Below are 18678 nucleotides of genomic sequence, written 5' to 3'. Positions count from 1 at the left end.
CTAGGGACTTCCTGTCACAGGGTGTGGCTCTGGTGTGCCACCCGGGGGGACAAGACAGGTTAGAGATGGCCCTGGTTTCCTGCCAGGCTGGGTCGGAGGCTGGGGGTTACTTGTAAGGAGTGTGAATGTCCTCTTTAAGGGAAGGGGGACTTCAGGAGGCTTTTAGTGGGGTGCGTACGCGTGTGTCCGTCAGAATCAGATTTACGTTCTGAGACGCCTGCTGTGCTGTGGTGCAGAGGCCAAGGTGGTGAAGGGCAGGAGTGGGCTCGGGAGGCAGGGAGGCCAGGGAGGAGGCTGCAGCAGGAAGGCCAGTAAGAAGGGATGGCAAGGCTTCACCAAGGAGGTGGACACAGCGAAGAGGACAGGTGTGGGGAGGTCAGGAGGTCAAGAGAGAACGCTCGTCCATGAGAACGCCCCCACCAGCCCTGAACCCCACGCAGGCCCTGTGCTGGGCTCGGTGGGCACAGCCTCTCCACGGTCCTCACCCACACCCTGTGGACACAGGATGGGGAGGCAACGGGCACCCCCAGGTGCTGACGACGGGCAGGCACAACCCGAGAATCCACTTCACTAGGAACACAATGGGAAGAGCCATGAGCCAGCCACGCGGCTGGGAAAGGCCCCCGAGGTCCTGGCCCAAGTCAAGGGTCCAGGGACCAGGGCTCTAAGGGGGAAGGGCCTGGCGCATGCCCACTCTTATGATGTAGGACCCAGACCCCCAACCGCCTGACCACGTGTGTGTGTGAGTAGGTGTGTGGAGTGTGTGTGTGTGTGTGGAGGGAGTGTGTGTATGTGTGTGAGTAGGTGTGTGGAATGTGTGTGGGTATAGTGTGTGTGTGGAGTGTGTGCGTGTGGAGTGTGTGCGTGTGTGTGGAGGGAGTGTGTGGGTGTGTGCGTGTGAGTGTGTGTGTGTGTATTGTGTGCATGTGGAGGGAGTGTGTGTGTGAGTGTGTGGGTGTGTGCGTGTGTGTGTGTGTAGTGTGTGCATGTGGAGGGAGTGTGTATGTGTAGTGTGTGTGTGTGGAGGGAGTGTGTGTGAGGTGTATGTGTAGTGTGTGAGTGTGTGTGTAGTGTGTGTGTGTGGAGGGAGTGTGTGTGTGTGAGGTGTATGTGTAGTGTGTTAGTGTGTGTGTGTGTCCTCACGTGCACCTCATTTCTGCTCTGGCTCTCGGGGGACGAGGGCTGGCAGCAGGGTCTGGTTGGGTCCCACACTCCTCGGGGGTGCTCTTGATGTGTGGTCCCAGGGGTGGGATCAACAGACGGCAGTGAACTTGTCGGAAAGAGACAGATTTCAACCCAGGATTGCAAGAACCCCCAACGGCTTCTGCGCAAGGGGGGTGCAGGAACTGGAGACTCCTTTTAAAGGATCCACTCGTCTCTTGACGGATGAGCTCAGTTCTAAGCTGACTCCCTCCAAAGGCGGCTGGAGGGGGCGGAGGAGGCTGGCGGTCCTCACCTGGCAGAGGAGTCACAGAGTAACGGGTGGGCGGAGAGGGGGCCGAGCGCCCCATTCATCTTCAACTGCCGGTCCTGAGGGACAGGGAGTGGGTGGCTGTTTATCTCTCAAGTCGCAGCTATTTTCTTCAGTAATGAGGTGCGAACTAACTTTCTTGAGGGCAAAATCTCAGCTGCAGGGTTGGGCAGGGGCCAGGGGCGTCAGGTCCCGGGGGAGGGCCTGAGGGCCACTGGCACCTGAGCTCGACCTGAGGCTTCCCTGAAAACCTGTCCCTGAGGGGAGGAGGGTTGGGCTGCGGGCCTCACCACCACCTTCCGGGTTTCGGAATCTAAGCCACGCCAGGGACGACGGGGTGGGCTGTGGGGATGGGAGAAGCACCTCCAACTGGGCCGAGGGCACTGCAGTTGCCACGAGGCCCCTCTGACGCACGCCGTCCCTGCCCCACGTTCCCCTTCCTCCATCAAAGTGCTCCCATCAAGTTCCCCTCCAATCGGAGGTGCCCAGACACCGGCCACGGTGAGACTTTACAGAAGGTGCTTTCGCCTGCCTCCTGTCCTGCGGGAACCAGCCTGCCCAAGTCCCTCGGCCATCCTGGTCCAGGGCCTCCTGCAGGCTGGTGCCCTGCGGCCAGTGCTTCCCGGGACTCTCCACCGGAAGGTAGGTGTCTCAATAGGCAGGGGAGCAGAGAGGGGCCCACAGGGCACGGATGTTCACCTGCCTCTGGGCTGCCTGGGGGAGGGGAAGGGATGAGTCACCTGTGGCTCCTTTACGACTCTGAGACCACAGGGCATTATCTCAGCAGAAGTCAGCGGTCTCGGGTCTGTGCCTTATCAAAGGCAAGCGCAAGCCAGACGGTTCTTGGCACCGAACGGCCCCTCCAGGCAGGCTGGCCAAATGAAAGAGACTAAACACTCTTTCTTGGTTGGCTGCGGTCCTCGTGCTCAGATCCAGAGCCCCGAGGCTCGTGGCACGCAGAGTGGACAAGCAGTGGACAGCAGTGGACATGCCTCACAGGTCATGTCGTGACAGACCTTGTTTCTCCATGGACAGGGGAGAGATGACGACGTCCTCCCTTCCTCCCACAGTGGCTTTTGAGGAGCAGAGCGCTGTGAAGGAATGTGCCCCCCACGACCCTCCTGCTGCAGGAAGACAGGCCACCCGGCGGGGTCTCCAGCGAGGCTCGCCAGGCCCGGGCGCCCTGAGTGCCCCCCAGGGCTACGCTGGGCCACTAGCTCCGTGGTCGGACGACGGTTACGCCCCCCGAGCTTTGCAAAGGCCAACTTCTACTCCTCATCCAGAGTCTTATGGGACTCGGGACTGCGAAGAGCTGTGCGTGTGTAGGACCCTGGGAGTCACCTTCTTCTACCTCTGAATGAATCCTGCTGATTTTTATTGTCTTTGGTGCCCAGAGCAGGGCTGATGTAAAGGCCAAGCCAAGCTATGTTTGTTAAAATAGTGAATAAAGAGCTGCTGGCGAGCTCAGGACGATGGTGCCACCCTCCGGGAAGGAGGGGGCTGTCCCGCTGACTGGTGCCAGGAGATCCTGCAGCCTGCACTGGGCTGCAGGCACCAGGGTCAGAGCTCTACTTCGCCAAGGGCAAAGAGGAAAGTAACTGGCGGACCCGGAGCTGCCCATTATGGGGGCCAGATGATTCAGAAAAGGGGGGTTGGGAGGACATGATGGGTCAGGGTGCCACTAAGCTGATGTTCACATTCAGAACCCCAAAGGCCAGTAGAGTGGACAGCTCGTGGACAGTGAGTCTTAGGAGACCTCAGTCAGCCTGGTGGCCAAGACAGCAAGCCCGTGGAGTGTGGGTTCACTTCACCTGGCAGCGCCGGGTTCTCCTCCTCCCCTGGAGTCAGTGCCCGGGCTCAGTTTGCCGGTTGGTGATAATGACCTGTGACCTGTCTCGGTTGGCCTGCTCCTTGGATCCCCGTGGCATCCAGCTCACAGTCAAAGGCCACGGGGTCCCTCAAATTCTGAGCTCATGACCTGATCCCAGGGCTTCGAGTTCTGGGTCCAGTTCTGTCCTGGCTGGAGTTCAGGAGAACCAGGAGAGAATTCAGTCAGAAAGACCCTCACCTAGGAGAGGTGCTCAGGACACAGGGATGGACACAGGGAAGGGAAACAGGTGGCTGTGTGTGGTGAGTATGGCCAGAGGTCCTAGGGGCCGCGGAGGGCAACTGCTGCCCCGCCTGCCGTGTGCTGCTTCAGAGGTAAAAAGCAGGGGCGGGGCGGGGAGCAGCAGCTCCTGGAGGGGGTCAGGGTGCAGGAAGCGCGTGGAATCCGCTCAGGGCTGCAGTGGCGTGGGCCAGGCCTCTGGGCACAGAGTGCAGAGGATGACCAAGCGGGAACCCCACGGACGCCTCGGGGAGCAGCAGGCAGGGCTCCGCCAGGAGAAGGCTGCATGAAAGGCTTGGGGTCCATCAGGTTCCCCTGCTCAGAGTGAAGCCCACTGAGGACTAAGCTGCAGCCGGCAGGTCCCGACAGGGCTCCCGCAAACCACATTTTCTTCACAGTATGAAAAATTTCCTAGCACGGTTCCTGGCACACACCAGATATCCAGAGCATCTCCCACTGGGTTGTTGCTCATCGATTTTAGAGAAGCCCAACAACATGGTGCCCGCAGTGCAGTTTTAGGCACTTTGTGAATGTTGACTCTTGTAACCTCTAACAACTGCTTGAAGTGGGAAAATGGTCCCCTTCCTGCAGGCGGAGCGGCAGAGGTAGGGAGGTGGCTCTGCTGCAGTCACGCAGCCTCCAGGCAGCAGGCGCAGGACTGGACACGGCACTGAGGTTCCTGAGTCCATGCATTGACAATGTCGTCTCCCATCAGGGTGGCCCTGAATCCATGGCTGTGGTGGCGCTGGGACCTCATGCTCTTCTTCTCCACTGCAGCACCACCTCTGTGCAGCTGACCCTCACCTTCATCAACCCACGGCTCTGCAGCTCCAGGTCCACCCTCGGGACTCCTCAGAGGAATGCAAAGCGCTGTGGGGCCGGAGACCGGGGATGAAGCACCTGCCTGGTGACGGTGGTCAGAGGCACAGAGGTGGCCTCTTTGACCTGACGTTGACCCTGGCATTAAGTTCTGGTTCTAGCACCGCAAGTCTGGGCAAGTCATGTGATCTTTCAAGAGCCTGTTTCTTTTGCACGAGATGGATGCAACCCGGGTGTGAATGAGCTCTACGCAAGTCACAGTTTGTGTAAACACCTAGCCCCTCAGGCCCATGTCCTAGGTCACCTAGTAGGTGATGAAGCAGTGATGGACACATGCGTCAGGAAGGACTCAGGAGGGTCAGGTGGGTGGGTGGGATGCAGCTCAGATTTCTAATGAAACTAAATGGATGTGAGGACAAGACCCCTTCTGTCACTCTGAACCCAGGTGACACTGGGACTCAGGTCCCTCCTCCATTGAGACTGTCATGAGGCTGGGAAATGCGACTCCTGTACACTGTCATTCTGTCACAGAGGAGGTTTCTCAGAAAAAATGCAGCATAAACTTAAATTTGCTGAATTAAATGTCATTCAAAAGCAAGACATTTAAAGATAAACTCCGTCCTTTGAGTACCTCGGCTTTTCGGATGACGCTCGGCGATTCCCTCCACCCTGGCTACGCTGTTGGACGGGGCTCCGAGGTCTTTCCAGCCTCTGAAGCCCCCTCACTTTCTCTTTTCCGTCTGGCGGCCACTTCGCAGTGCGTGACCTGCCGAGTCCGCCAGCTTTCCAGCCTGGCCTTCCTACCTGATCCATGCGGGGAGGGGGTCAGAGGCCACACCCCTGGAAGCACCCTGCAGTTCTGACTGCAGCCAGGCCTCCCAGCAGGTTCTAGGTCTATCTGACCCAGCCGCCTTGTGAGCTCCGTGCCCCGCACAGGGAACCCCACGTCAGTGCCAGGTGAGAGCGGCATGTGTGCCACTGGGGGTCCTGGTGGCACCTTCCCAGGGGCATATGCTCTACCCGTGTCCCCACCCTCTGCTGGTCTGTCTCGGAGCCATCTGGAGGAGAAGGGAATGGATAGGCTACTGACCACCAGAAGCCAGAACCCCAGGCCAGTGCACCAGGAGCCTGGGGCCAAGGCCAGGGACGTGACTCCTGCTGCTGCAGGGAGACACTGAGGACACTGTGCTGCGGGGACCCAAGGGGTCTGCTCCCCCCTCTCTGGAAAACCTCTGGCTCGCCAGGCAGGTTAGCAATGTGCCCAGGAGGCTGACAGAGGCCAGTCATTCAGCAGCGTCCCTTGAAACCCTGGGGGGGCAGGTGTGCCCAGGGCAGAGTGTGCTGCTTGCACTCCCGTGGGCTTGGCCTCATCCAGACCCCCCCGGTGCCCTGGCTCCCAAGAGCACAGTGCTAAGAAACATCAGCTTTTTACCCAAGAGCACTGCCTAGACGGACTGTCTCTGAAAGGCTCACCCAAACCAGAAGCAGAGGCCCCCGAAAGCTTCCTTCTGTCTAAACCGAAGAACAGAAGAATCTAATAAGCAAATCACAGCGAACTAAATACCTTGGACAAACCCTCACTGCACATTTCTTCTTGAATGCATGGTTGAGTCTGGCGGTCAAAAATGAAGAGGAAACTGCAAACTCAAGAGGTAAGTGGGCTCAGCCTCAAGACCTATCAGGCAAAGATGGAAAAGAGCCACAAGCGTCACGAACGCCCGGCCCAGACGGGCAGCTCCAGGGTCTCCTGGAGCCCCAGGAGAGAGCGGGGTGGAGAAGGTGTGCGGGACACCGTCGGGAGCTCCCCACCCCACAGACACAGATTCTGGAGAAGCACACAGAAGCAGACCGGAAGCGTGCACCCAGTGGCGTGGCTCAGACTGAGGTCCATCTTCACCAGTGAGCTGGAGGCCAGGAAGAGCAGCCCCGCACCAACCCAGTCAGCCGGCCTCCGAGAAAGGGCCACCAAGGAGGCTGGAGAGGGTGATGCACAGGGGACCCAGCCCTGTGGGAGCAGCCGCCAGCTCTGCTGGGACTTGCCGTCTCACACCAGCCCACAGGGCAGGACTAGAGGTAAGGGCAGGCCAGCCTTGACGGGCCGGGGCTAGGCCTGCTGTGCTTCGGCCCTGTGCAGCCTGCTCACCTCTTAGGGTCTGCTCTCCTGGACCTTAGAGGCCTAGGCCGCTGAGAGCAGAAACCTCGTTCTTCAAGTTCTCTCCGACCTGCTCTGTGCTGCAGACTTACCGGGCATGAGCCAGCCCCCGAGGTTTGTCGAAGGCACCCCTCTCCTGCCCCCTCCTGGACTCCAAGTCACCAGCTCAGGGGAAGTCTTCCTCTCTCCTCTGGACAGAGTCCCCTGCTCACCAGGCGTCAGGAACCAGAGTTCAGTTGCCATTTTAAGTCACAAGTAGTTTTCTTCAACGATCACCCAGGAGGGGGTTTTCTTTAGAACAGAGTGGCTCCTGGACTCCCAGGAGGGTGGGCGATTCTGCCCGAGGGGAAGGGCCCTGCCACTCCTCCAGGTCCCTTGGCCCTCAGACTCAGAGGGCGTGGTGCACCCAGACAGGGGGCCGGGAGAGCTGGGGTCAGGTGCCTGGCTAAGGCCAGCGGCTTGAAGGGTGATGGGCCCCAGGAAGGCAGAGGGTCAGAAACCGGACAAGGGGACGCTGGGATGGACACACATAGGAGACTGGGACCGAGGCAGGCAGGAGCCTGCAAAACACACCAGCCACTCAGGCAGCAGGCCCATCAGACTGGGGTCAGGAGGCCCGGAAGTCACAGGATTTGAATGGGCCGCGCCAGGAAGTTGGCACAGGAAGGGGGCCCAAGCTGGCCAGGAGACCAAGGAGGCCCTTCTCACAAGGAGGCCTCGAGGGCAGGGGCCAGGGGTTAGGTCCAGTGCAAGTTTCAAGGGAAGGGAAGGCGAGGCTGGGCTGAGTCTCGGACGGGTGGACACCGGACAGGGCCCTGGACTTCCAGGTCCTCCTCGGGAGAGGCGGCCCGGAGTGCACGTTCGCAGCTCTGCAGTGGCCAGCCAGGAGAGGTGACAGGCCACTGGAGGAGCACGCTCGTCCCCGGCAGCCCCTCCTCTACACCTGCCCCAGGCCAACTAGGGCAGGGAACCCGTGCGCTGCCCGGCAGCTCTCCACGGTCTCCTTCAGGGTGAGCAGGGGCAGCTGGCCCAGGTCTGAGGCGAGACACTTGGTTAACAGCAAGGGACGGGCGGGAAGGAGGAGGGCGGGAGAGCCAGCAGGAAGGCTGGAAGAGGGGACTGCACACCCAACTGGAGCCAGGGCAGAGCCAGGGTCCCAGGCGGGGACACCCTCTCAGACTTGTCCCATCTGTTCTGCTCCCGGGGGCTCCCAGCTGAGCCCTGCTGGCAGGGGAGGGCCCCTGGCCCCTCACAATCTGTCATCTTTGACACCACTTGGTCGTTTCCCCTGGGGCTGCCTGTCCGTGGGCAGGGAGCCAGGGGCCCAGGCCTGCCTTTGCACCTGGACCCGAGCGGGGGACGTGGCTCTGGGCTGCCGGGCATCTCGGTGGAACCTCGTTTCTCCTTTTGCCCTCCTCCAGTGGCTGCCAAGCCCCCCACTTCCTGCCGTCTGTGTTGGGGTCTCAGAGAGACCCTCCCCCTTCTAGCTTGCTAATAGCTGCGTATGGACGCTGGGAAAAGCCTGGTCTCTGTTCCTGGCAACTGCGTGGACGTCCCTTGGGCTGATCCGAGTCCCTCTGTGTGCTGCCAAGGGAAGGGCTCGTCCTGCACACAGGACACCTTACCCCAGCTCTCCCGGCCCCCTGTCTGGGTGCACCACTCCCTCTGAGGTCTGAGGTCTAAGGGACCTGCAGGAGTGGCAGGGCCCTTCCCCTAGGGGCAGAATCGCCCACCCTCCTGGGAGTCCGGGAGCCACTCTGTTCCACCCTTGGGTCGGTGGCCATCTCTGCCTGGAGGCTACCCTCGGCAAGTGAGGGAGGGTGGCGGTGGCCCCGTGGTACGGTACTTGCCTGGCCTGTGTGAGGTCCTGGGTTCCACCCCAGGGCCATAAAAACAAGGGCGGGAAGGAGGCGGGGAGGGAGGGAAGGAGGGAGGGGGAGAAGTAAGTTCCATCAAGTCAGTGGGGACAGGGTGAAAAGGCAGAGGGGGTGGGCACTGACCACAGCTTTGCAGACAGGGTGAGGGTGTGGGGCCAAAGGTGACCAGCACTAGCATGGCATCGGGTGGGGGGGTCTGTGCCCTGACTGCCCCACTTCCATTCTTATGCTGCCCTCTGGGCCTAGGCCTGTCCCCATCTGTGAAGTGGGCAGCTGGACCAGATGGTTTCCGGCACCGCCCACCTAACACCCCAGGAGACGCAGAGGCCCTGCTGACCCAGCACTGCGATTCCTAGGGTGTTCTACTCTGAGCCGTGACGGGAGCTGGCCTTAGTCACAGCCTGTGGCAGCTGGAAGGGCAGAGCACTGACTCGGGTGCTGAGATGTCCCCGGGTCTGATCCCACGACCCGAGTCTATTAGTGCCAGCTCCCGACGGGCCTGGTGAGCGGGGTGGTGAGGAGGCAAGCCACCTCCAACGGACTCAGCCTTGGCTTCCCAGTGTCCTCAGCAGAGGAAGCCAGCACTGCACCTCGCTGCCCGACCTCCGAGCGCACGGCACACGCCAGCCACTGAATGCCTTTGATCTGGTTTCTAAATGGGGCTCTGCCACTAACTGGCTGGTGATGCTGGGCTGGTGACCAGCCCCCTTCAGTCCTCGGACACAGGAACAGTGATGGTACACAGGGAGCACCTGACAAGAGGTACGTGCTCACGCATGGTCCTTCCCGATGCTGCAGAGACTGCTGACTGGCCCCTCGGCCAGGCCTCTGACAGCCCGAGTGCCTTGCCGGACCCAGGCCCACCAGGCCTTGGAGCCTGCTGGGAAAGGCCAGGCCCCAGGAGCAAGGGCCAGCAGACCTGACAGACAGGACTGACACAGTACGCCTGCTGACGGACCACGATGGCACGTGGCCATCTTGGTTTTAATCTGACAGCCTGAAAATTTCTCTTTGCATCTGTGAAACACATTTAGATGCACCTGTCCTCTCTCTGGTCTTCAGAGGCCACGGTGCACAGCTCTGAGGATGCTTCCTTCTGCCCCAACTGCCCCCTGGGGCTGTGTTCATGCACTTGGCAGGGCACTGGGGCAGGAGCCGGAGGCTGGGCAACCAGCAGGATGACCCTGAGTACGTGGCCTGTGGGCCTCAGCCTGCTTAGCTAAGAAGGGGAACAACTGTTACCCTAAGCATGTCTCATGTATCGAGGTTAGTTACATGAGGTCCTCTTACAGGGAGAGGAAATTGAGAAAGGGACTTGGAAAGAATAACCTATATTAAAAATAGTTTTGGATACAAATGATTTCAGATGTTGGTCTCATCCATCTCCCGAGCTGGAAGCTCCGCAGCTTTCCTGAGCGTGACAGTACGGTGCCCGGGCCCCAGTATGGCCCCGTCGGAGGCACAGCCCTGGGCACAGCGTAGCGCCTTACCAGAGCCTGACCAAGACTGTCCCTAAGGGAGGACTCCGATGGGGCAGGCCCTCCCCTGAGGGTGTGCCTAAGCTGTAGGCACCGTGCCCGAGGGTTAGGAGCAGCCCAGTCCTGGGTGCAGCCCTTGGCAGAGCAGAGAGGGCGGCTTTGGGTGGGAAATGGTCTCTCTTACCCTCCTCAGTATGAGTGGGCCACAGCCCTGGCTCCAGAGGCATGAGCAAGCCTCTCTCCACCTCTAGCTCCAGGTGGGGACGCAGGGGTCGGGGCTGGCATATCAGGGACCCTCCCCAGTGTTTGAATGCCTCTCTGCCCAGGGAAGCCAGGGCCAGAGCCACAACCTCCCAGAGTTACCCTCCAACAACCGACAAGCTCTGTGGTAAGAAACAGCCTGAACACACACGCACCTCACTCGGCTCCCAACCCTGCATGGGACGCAGGACGGATCTTATTGTCCTGCAAAGAGGACACAGACTTGAAAGGGCTGGCGCTGAGCCCAGGGCTTCTGCCTCCAGCCCCTGTGCTGGGGAGCTGAGTGCGGTCTTCACCTGGCACTGCGGGGCTGTTCCCACTGGAGCTGAAGCCCAACTAACCGGAGCAGACTCCACCCAGCCAAGGTGGTGGCTGAGGGTCCTTGATGAAAGGAGCAGTATGAGGGTTCTGGGGCACTATACAGGGCCAAGGAGCTGGAGAGAGAGCCTGGTTCCTCCCACCACCAGCAGGGAGCGCTCTTCCTCCTGTTCCTCCTCCTCATCTGCTCAGAGTCTGAGGTGCACAGAACTCAGAATCCAGTCCCAGAGCGCTCTGGACTCTACCAGAGCCCATGACTGCCCTTCAGGGCTAGTGTGTGGCCACAGGAAGGTCCCAGAGGTGTAGCCATGGGACTGAAACCCAGAGCCACCTGAGCAGAGACCCCAGGCAAGTTCCCTGCTGTTTCTGCTCCAGCCCTCCCACAAAGACGCAGCTCTGACTGCTGACCTGCCACTCTCGGGAGGAAGAGGTGCACATCCATGATCTCAGCTCCACTCCAAAGGAGCAAGGGGATCGACAAATCAGAGAAAAACAGTCAGGCCAAGTGCGTTATTTTTATTTTGCAGAGCAAGGTCAGGGAGCCTCCTTCTGCCCAAGCCCATTAGAAACAGAGTATCCAGGGGACGGGGCTTGCCTCCTGCCGGGCCTGCTTGCTCAGGTCAGCCACTGACCTTCCCTGGACCTCACGAGTACGTCCCTCACGTGTGGAGGGAGCCCAGCAGAGGAGGCCCGCAGGCCTTTCGGCCCGGCCACCTGTTCTCCTCCCCTCTGCTTTCTCCCAGAGTCCCAGGCATTCCCTGGTGAGGACGACTCTCCAAGAGGGGCACGGGCACACGCCTCTACTGGTGTCCGTGACAACCCCAGGGCCACCCTGAAACACCCCCTTGGTTTGGACTAGTGAGAACGAGAGGCAGTTTGCCCCTAGCTGCCTCCGAGGGACGATGGATGCCCACTGCGGGCACCCTGCTGCTGGTGTGCAGGCTCCCGACCCCACCCCGGGCCCTCGGCACGGCCTGTGCTCTGTCTCCGTGGTGTCCACAGCAGCTCTGTGCTTGCTCGTTCACTGTTCCTTCTCTTCCTGAAGAGTCCACATTACCGGCTTCTAAACTGCAGCCCCTGGTTGGCTGGTGCCAGTGCCACAGCAGTCATGGCCCTGCCGACAACCTGACTGTCCTCGGAGGACCTCAGAGCAGGGAAGGAGGCTGCTGAGGAGGGAGCTGTGACCACCACGTGGGCCTCTGGGCAGCCAAGGCCCTCCCTCAGGAGCACTGAGCTACGGAGCTGGGGCCTGTCTACAGCAGCTGTTCAAACTGAAAATCCCAAATTGGAAATGCTCCAAAATCTGGTGCTGTCTGAGCTCCAACCTGTCACAAGTGGACACTGCCCGATCTGACGTGAGGGGTCCAGGCAAAATGCAGGCTCACTAAAAAGACTCTACAACCACGCCAGCCACGAATGTGAGACATCGTGAGTTTCACCAGCAGACGTGGGTCCCTTCCCCAAGATACCTCGCTATATTCCAAAACCCAAAAAAGTCCCAAGACTGAAACACTTCTGCTCCCAAGGATTTTGGATAATGGACATGCAACGCGACACGAGGCTTTCTAGTGCTGACAGGAATGAAGGGACCTGTCCCTGTCACAGGCCAACCTGGCCCCAGTGCAGACAGGCAGGACACAGGGTCAGAAGCCATGGTGTATAATCCCAGCTCAGCTGCAGAACAGGTATTGGCCTCAGGCAGGCTGTCTGACCTCTCTGAGCCTCTGTAAGAAGGGATGATAATGGTACCTGTCTCCCAGGACGGCTGGGTCAGACGAGATCAAAATACACAAAGGGGAGAACGGGACCGTGCGCCCTACACGGAGCCTGCATTTCCTTGATCAACTGCCAGCCTTCGCCCTTCACCGGGATGCTGATGCCCTGCAGATCTGGCTCCAAGACAGCATCTGCCCCACTGTCCTGCAGGCACCAATGCCCTCTATCCCTCGAGGCTCATCTCCTGTTCTGATGCCCCCTGCTCACCCCAGCCTGGGCAGCTGCAGACTGGCCCCTCAGCCCCACGAGCTGAGGTGCTTCTTCCTTCTCCCTTTCCCTGACCATCTGTCTCCTCGCGCCCCTGCAGTCCCTCCACCTCTGGAGTGGGCTTTACCTCCAGCAAGCTTAATGCTGCGCTGATAAGACCAGTTAATCCTCTGCTTTCCTCTTTCGCAGAGATGGAGATTAGAGGCAAAGGGTTAGGCCATCCCCCCTTCAAGGGCACTCAGGACGTGCACTGGGGAGCGGGATCCTGCCTTCCCCCTGATGCTCTAGACAGGGCCCCAGGGTCCCTGGTGAGCAGCAGCACTGGTCCTTCCAGACGGAGAGCCTCCTGGTGGAATGTAACAGGAAGGGGGCATGGGCGTTGGTCAAGTGGCCAGAGCTCACCAGGCTCCCTGGGTCGATGGGCTGATCTCGTCCTCAGGAGCGGAGTGCCCAAAGGAGGCATCTCTACCACAGCAAGGCCCCTCATTCTGCCCATGCAAGAAGAAGGTGGGTTCTGGCCCAGCTGGGAGGTGACCAGGGAAAGCCTTGAAGCTGGGCCCTTAAGCCGGTGCACAAGTCCCAGGGCTCATGGAATCAGGATGCAGGAGGCACGGGGCTAACAAGGTTTCTACATCACGTTTCCTTGACCAGACACCACATGCTGTGTGTTAGCAGGCAGGTGACAGGAGGGTGAGGCTTCTGTGTTTGCTGAACAGCTCTCCTGGAGTACAGCACACTGCAGGGAGACAGCGAGTGGCAGGCGCACGGCCCGTGCTGCGGTGCAGGCCAACCAGGGTGATGCAGAGGACCCAGACACAACAGCATGCTGCACGGAGCTGACCGTGTTGGTCCTGAGCAACTGTGGGGGTCAACAGTTCAAGACTACAGCTCACAGGAAGAGCCAAGGTCCAAGAGACAGGACTTGTGGGAGAGGACACCAACACCTCGGTCATAATAATGGCTCATTTATTTACTTGTATCACATGTTTATTGAATATCTGCTTCGGTGACCCCAGTCCAAAGAAAAAAGTGAATACAATATTTGATTTCATTGGTGCTTATATTGTAGTGGCAAGTCAGAAGTTGAATACACCATTATGTTCTCACTAACTGTAACAAGTAAAGGAACAGTGTGTTATGAAAGGCAAGAACAGAGGACCCTGCTGAAACTGCAACCAGGAACCGCCGTCGGAGGGGTGGCTGGGGCAAGAACCGGCTAGAACAGGGTAGCAGGAAGAGCACTTCAGGCAGAGAGCGGCCCGTGGGAAAGTTCTGAGCAGACAAAGTGGGTGGCTTTGAAAAGCTGGAGAAGGCTGACATAGATGGGGAACCTCGGTGGGGAAGAGACTTCTGAATTCTACCTTCATTGTGATAGAAAGTCACTAGAAAGTTTAGACAGGCTTTAACGTAAGATCACCTGCTCTGTGGGAAACAGACCGGAGGGGGGCAAGAATGGGGGGGCAAGTTCAGTTAGGAAGCTCCTGCAGGCATAGGTGGGGAGGGAGATGCGGCCTGTGACGGTGACGGGGCAGGTGGTGGCCTGATCCTAGCTGTGTCCCCCAGATAGGATCAGTAGGGTTGGCTGATGGACTGGATATGTGGGGAAACACTTGGGGTGACGCAGATTTGAGCCTGAGAAACTCAGGGAGTAGGGGTGACATTTACTGGGAGAGGAGGGATGCCAGACGTGTGACTTCGTGTGGGAGCTACAGTGGAGAGTTCAGGTGGGGACACCTGGAGCCAGAGATGTCTCTCCGACAGCCACAGACACGCGTACCTGGACAGGGTGTGTATCACGAGCACGTCCTACCACTGGGGTGGGTGGGACCGCCCAGGCAGAGTCCAGGTGTGATAAACCGTGGTAAGACCCAGAGAACCGTGGGAAAATGGAGTGGAGGCTAAAGACGGGTGATTGGAGACAGAGGAAGCTGCTGACCACCTGGGATGGTGGTGAAAAGGCTGGAGAGGACCGGCCTGGAAGGCAGGGGACAGGCAGCAGTGGTGGAGTCAGACCCTCACCCACTGGCTCTGAAGGAGGCGCAGAGACACAGACAAGAGCTGGCTCCCGAAGGCGGAGTGAGCAATGACGTCCTCAAGTCTTGCCCAGGCCAAAGGTCTTCAAACTGCAGCCTGTGGAGAGTCCCTTCCTGCCCTAGAAGACCACGTGGAAGGTCCTCGGCTCCTGTCGGCACTCCCTGAACCTCTGCTTCATCCCCTGACAGAGAGCCCCACTCCTTGTTCACACCTCACTCAGGAAACCCCTGGGTACGGTCGGTCGTGGAAGTGCTCATGACAGTGTTCGGCAGTGTTCTTCCACACACGGGACTGGCAGCTAGCAGACCACAGCAACCTTCCTGCAGCATGAGCTTCTGTTAATATGAGTCTCTGTTGGAAAGCTCCTGGTACCCGAGGGGCTCGGAGAAGGCAGACAGCCTCCCAACACCCTCTGTCTGGTCAACATCTGCCCGAAACCTTCTCTTCCAGGCCCTCCCTGCAGACCCTACCTACCTGGCACACTCCACCTGCCTGCCTCCCCCCCCAGCTTCCTCCTACCCCAGTGGGGAGCACCAGCCTCTCGTCATGGGGCGGGGGAGTGAGGTTATGGTGCCTGTGTCTCAGAAGCACCTGGTAAGTGTGTGTCCACTGATGGCACCTGTCCTGCCTGAGGGTGCCAACTTGTGTCGGTCTGCTTAAGGACACACTGATGGACTCCAGCAGGCCCAGGTAGGAGGAGAGCAGGTGCCTGGGGCATCTACCAGCCTGCCTTCTGTACAGTCATTCAAGAAAGTGCCAAGTCACTTGAGTTCAGGTTCCAATTAAGCCACGGCCACCAACTATTCCAAAGGCTCTTTAAAAAGCCTCCCTCTTCTTGGAAATTTAGACCATAAGAGCTCCTGTCTTCCATCAACCTTGTAAACAGAGGTCTTGCCATTTTAAGCTGTGGGTATCCTCTGGCAAAATCCTTTTTAAAATATTAAAAAGGCAGGTTTCTCACCCAAACCTTTCACCACGTCATGCTTCAGGGTCAGAACACTACAAGGAGTGAAAATGTGGCCTGCAGTGTCCCCCCCCACCCAAGGCACTGGCTACAGTGAACATAATAACTAACACATCACCGTAACTCTCTTGCAATATGAGTTTCTATTAAAAAGTTTCCACTGGCAAAGTTTTCAGGGTATAAACGTTTTGTGGAAATTGGTTCAATAAAGTCTGGGCTCCTCAGTGGCCTTAAGCACCCTCAATAACTGCAGCCATGAAGAGACAGGAGGGCTCCGAGCACAGATCTAAAACACAGTTTAGTATTCTTGGGGCCTATTTTTGTTCCCCTGCACAAACAACATGAAAATCAGGAATCTTAAAATATCAAAAGTTGCAGTTAAAAATCCAAAAATCTCTTCCAAAACCCCAAATGCAAGAATTCAGTGATGAAAGGTCAGAGAACATTCTGTCTCTGATTTACACCCGTGAAAACTGGTTCCAATGTGAACCCACCCTCCTCAAGATTCATTGCCCATTTTCTGGAGAGTTATTTATTTATATATTTACTTTAACTTATAAGAGATGTGAGGCCACAGAGAGCCCCACTGTGCAGTCTTGGGAACAGTGTGGCTGCTTCTGCTCAGTCTCTCCTGGCCTCCTCCCGCTCCAGGCTGGGGGGGGGGTGGGGGGGTATGGTTACTATCCCCTGGCAAGATCACCTCACTGCCATCAGGGTGAGGCCCCGGGATGAGACAGGCCTTTGCCCTGTTCATGGCTTTCTCTGACTTGGCTGGAAAGAATGAATTCCATAAAAAACAAAAGCAGTTTTAAGACACATGTGTTAAGATGTAATTATTCTTTTGAGGGTGTGTCTTTTTAAATGGCATGATTCACCCAAAATAACATGTCCCCCATTTCTCACATCTAACTGTCTTCCAGAAAGACAGGAACACAGTGTGCAGAGGCATATTGGAAACTGGGATTCACATTTCTTCACCAGGAATGAGCTTTCTCCAGCACTGAGCTTTTATGCTTAAAGAGAAAAGTGCAAACTCCGGGAGGAATAAAGGAAACAAAACGATCTGTCAAAATTCCTTTTAGCGCCTCTGACTAGTGCTAACTTACATGCTCTCAGAGTGCAATGAAAAGCCTGCGAACTGCTGCTAAAAAGATGCCTTGACCTTTTAAAACGAGAACTCCCCCACCCCATATCCATATTAAATAGGTAAACCCTGGAGCCCTAGAGTTTTAGGTTAAGAAATGAAATGAGGTTGAATTTCCAGAAAAAGGGATCCCCTACAGGCCACAGGCTAATTAGGGTGCTCTAGACCTACATTGTACAGCAGGTAGAATACAGGCCCCGGACCCTTTAGCCACTGTAGTCACCAACTGCTCAGGGTACACACCTGCAAGGAGGCGGGCGGGAGTTATGAAAATTCAGTAATTAAAAACGTCCTGGCCGAGACAGCCTGAAGCCTGCAGTTCCAGGGCCGGCTGTCGGCCCCTGGCGGCCAAGGAACCAACGGCGGAGATCCTGGGTCTCCATCGCAGCCGCCAAACCCCGCGCGCACCCACCCGCGTGGTTGAAAGAAGTTGGAGAGCTTGCAGCTTGACAACCGGACTCAGCGGTGGGCATCGGGGAATTCCTTCCAGCACAGCAATCAGGAAAGTTTTGAAAAGTAAAGACCCCAGACAGAAGAGACTCATCCTTTCTTTATCATAAAAAACACCCAGCGCTGCGCCAGCCGGCTGCTTGCACAAGGCCGCCAGCCCTGTTGGGGACCCGCCCGGCACCTCCCAGCTCCCCACGCCCCAGAACTCATCGCAGGGCCAGAGAGGCGGCTGGCTTAGCTGGGCTTGCGCTTACAGAGGGTAATGCCTCGGGGATCCCCGGCCTAGGGCACAGGGCTCGAATTCAAGAGCTACCAACTCCCGCTCCGACGCCCTGGACCTTCTCCTCCAAGCCGGCTCGGGTTTCTCCAAAGGACGCGCGGCACAGCCCTCGCGCCCCCCGCGCTCCATTCCATTCCTCTCTACGTTTCTCCCCCAAACTCTTCCCGGGGAGCCCCGCAAACACCGACGACGCCCCGAAACTTCCAGGGCACTCTCCAGCTACCCCACACCTCTGCGCCTCGAACCCTCCTTGTCGCTTTCTTTCCGCCCCGCACGGTTCTCCCTGCGTTTCTGAGGAGTCAGAAGCAAGCCACGAAAAAAATGCCTTCGCGAGAAGCCTCCTTACCCCCGCCCAGTCACCGAGACAAAAGCGCAGGGAGGAGGGAGGTGGGTGGGGAGGCGGGATGAAGGTTCAGAAAGAGGATGGGGACAGCGGTAAGAAGGAACTGGGGAGGGGGTCGCGGTGGAGGGCAGAGATGGGGGCCAGCACCCCGCTCCGGCGCCGCGCGGCGGGTCGCTTACATGCCCAGGTCGCTGTAGGTGTTGAAGAACTCCATCTGGTTGCACGCCTGGATCCAGCCCACCACCCAGGTCTCGTGGCGGGGGATGGGGGGCATGACCACGCGGGCCGAGGCTTTGAAGTAGGGGGTCTTGTAGCGCAGGACGATGGGCGAGGTCTCCTCGATGCGCGTGGGGCACTGGTCGATGGTGGCGCACACATCGTACACCACGATGTTCTCGCGCCGGATCCGCGCCTTGCAGGTGATGCTTTGGATACAGCCCATCCTGCCGCCCGGCGCCGGCGCGGCTCGGCGTGGGGCAGTGTGGGGGCCCGCGCGGGCAGCCGGGGGCGCCCGTCACGCCGGCATGGCGACGCGCCGCTCGATCCAGGTCCGCTCAGCTCGCGCCTCCGGGCGAGGTGCGGCCGCCGGGCATCCTCGGGGAAGCCCCCTCCTCTAGCCGGCTGCCCGGACGCCCGCCCACGCCCGCCCCCTCGCTCCAGCGGGGCGCGCGGAGCGTGCGCTCCTAGGAGGCGGCGGGCGCCCTCGCCGGCTCCGGCGCCCAGGCGGAGGGCAGGGAGGGGAGCGGCGCTGCGCGGAGTGGCGCCCACCCGGGGCCGGAGCCCCCCGCCCCTCGCCGGAGAGGAGGTGGCGGCGGCGGCATGGAGCCGGGGGAGGGCGGCGGCGGCAGCGCCCGGTCTGTCTGCCTCCGCGGCGGCAGCAGCAGCAGCCGCCGCCGCCGCCGCCGCTGCTGCATGAACCTCTGCACCGCGCTGCCCCCCGCGTGCAGCGCACCCAGCGGCGGCGAGCGGGCGGCCCGAGCGGCAGGCGGAGGCAGCG

The 18678-nt window shown here is 59.1% G+C and overlaps 1 protein-coding gene across 1 annotated transcript in view; it reads right to left on the bottom strand.

Annotated features, from left to right (window-relative positions):
* Fam78b (family with sequence similarity 78 member B) overlaps positions 1-18123 on the bottom strand; it is a 61906-nt gene extending 43783 nt beyond the window's left edge. Inside the window, exon 1 of the mRNA XM_027922860.3 lies at positions 17861-18123. Coding sequence (XP_027778661.1) covers positions 17861-18123 — 263 coding nt within the window. The remainder of the gene's footprint in view (positions 1-17860) is intronic.
* Between the last annotated feature and the right edge of the window lie 555 nt (positions 18124-18678).

The sequence above is a fragment of the Marmota flaviventris genome, chromosome 12 (genome assembly GCF_047511675.1).
Source record: "Marmota flaviventris isolate mMarFla1 chromosome 12, mMarFla1.hap1, whole genome shotgun sequence".
Taxonomy (NCBI): Eukaryota; Metazoa; Chordata; class Mammalia; order Rodentia; family Sciuridae; genus Marmota; species Marmota flaviventris.
The sequence above is the reverse complement of the archived record's forward strand: the minus strand, read 5'-3'. Positions and strand labels throughout refer to the sequence as shown.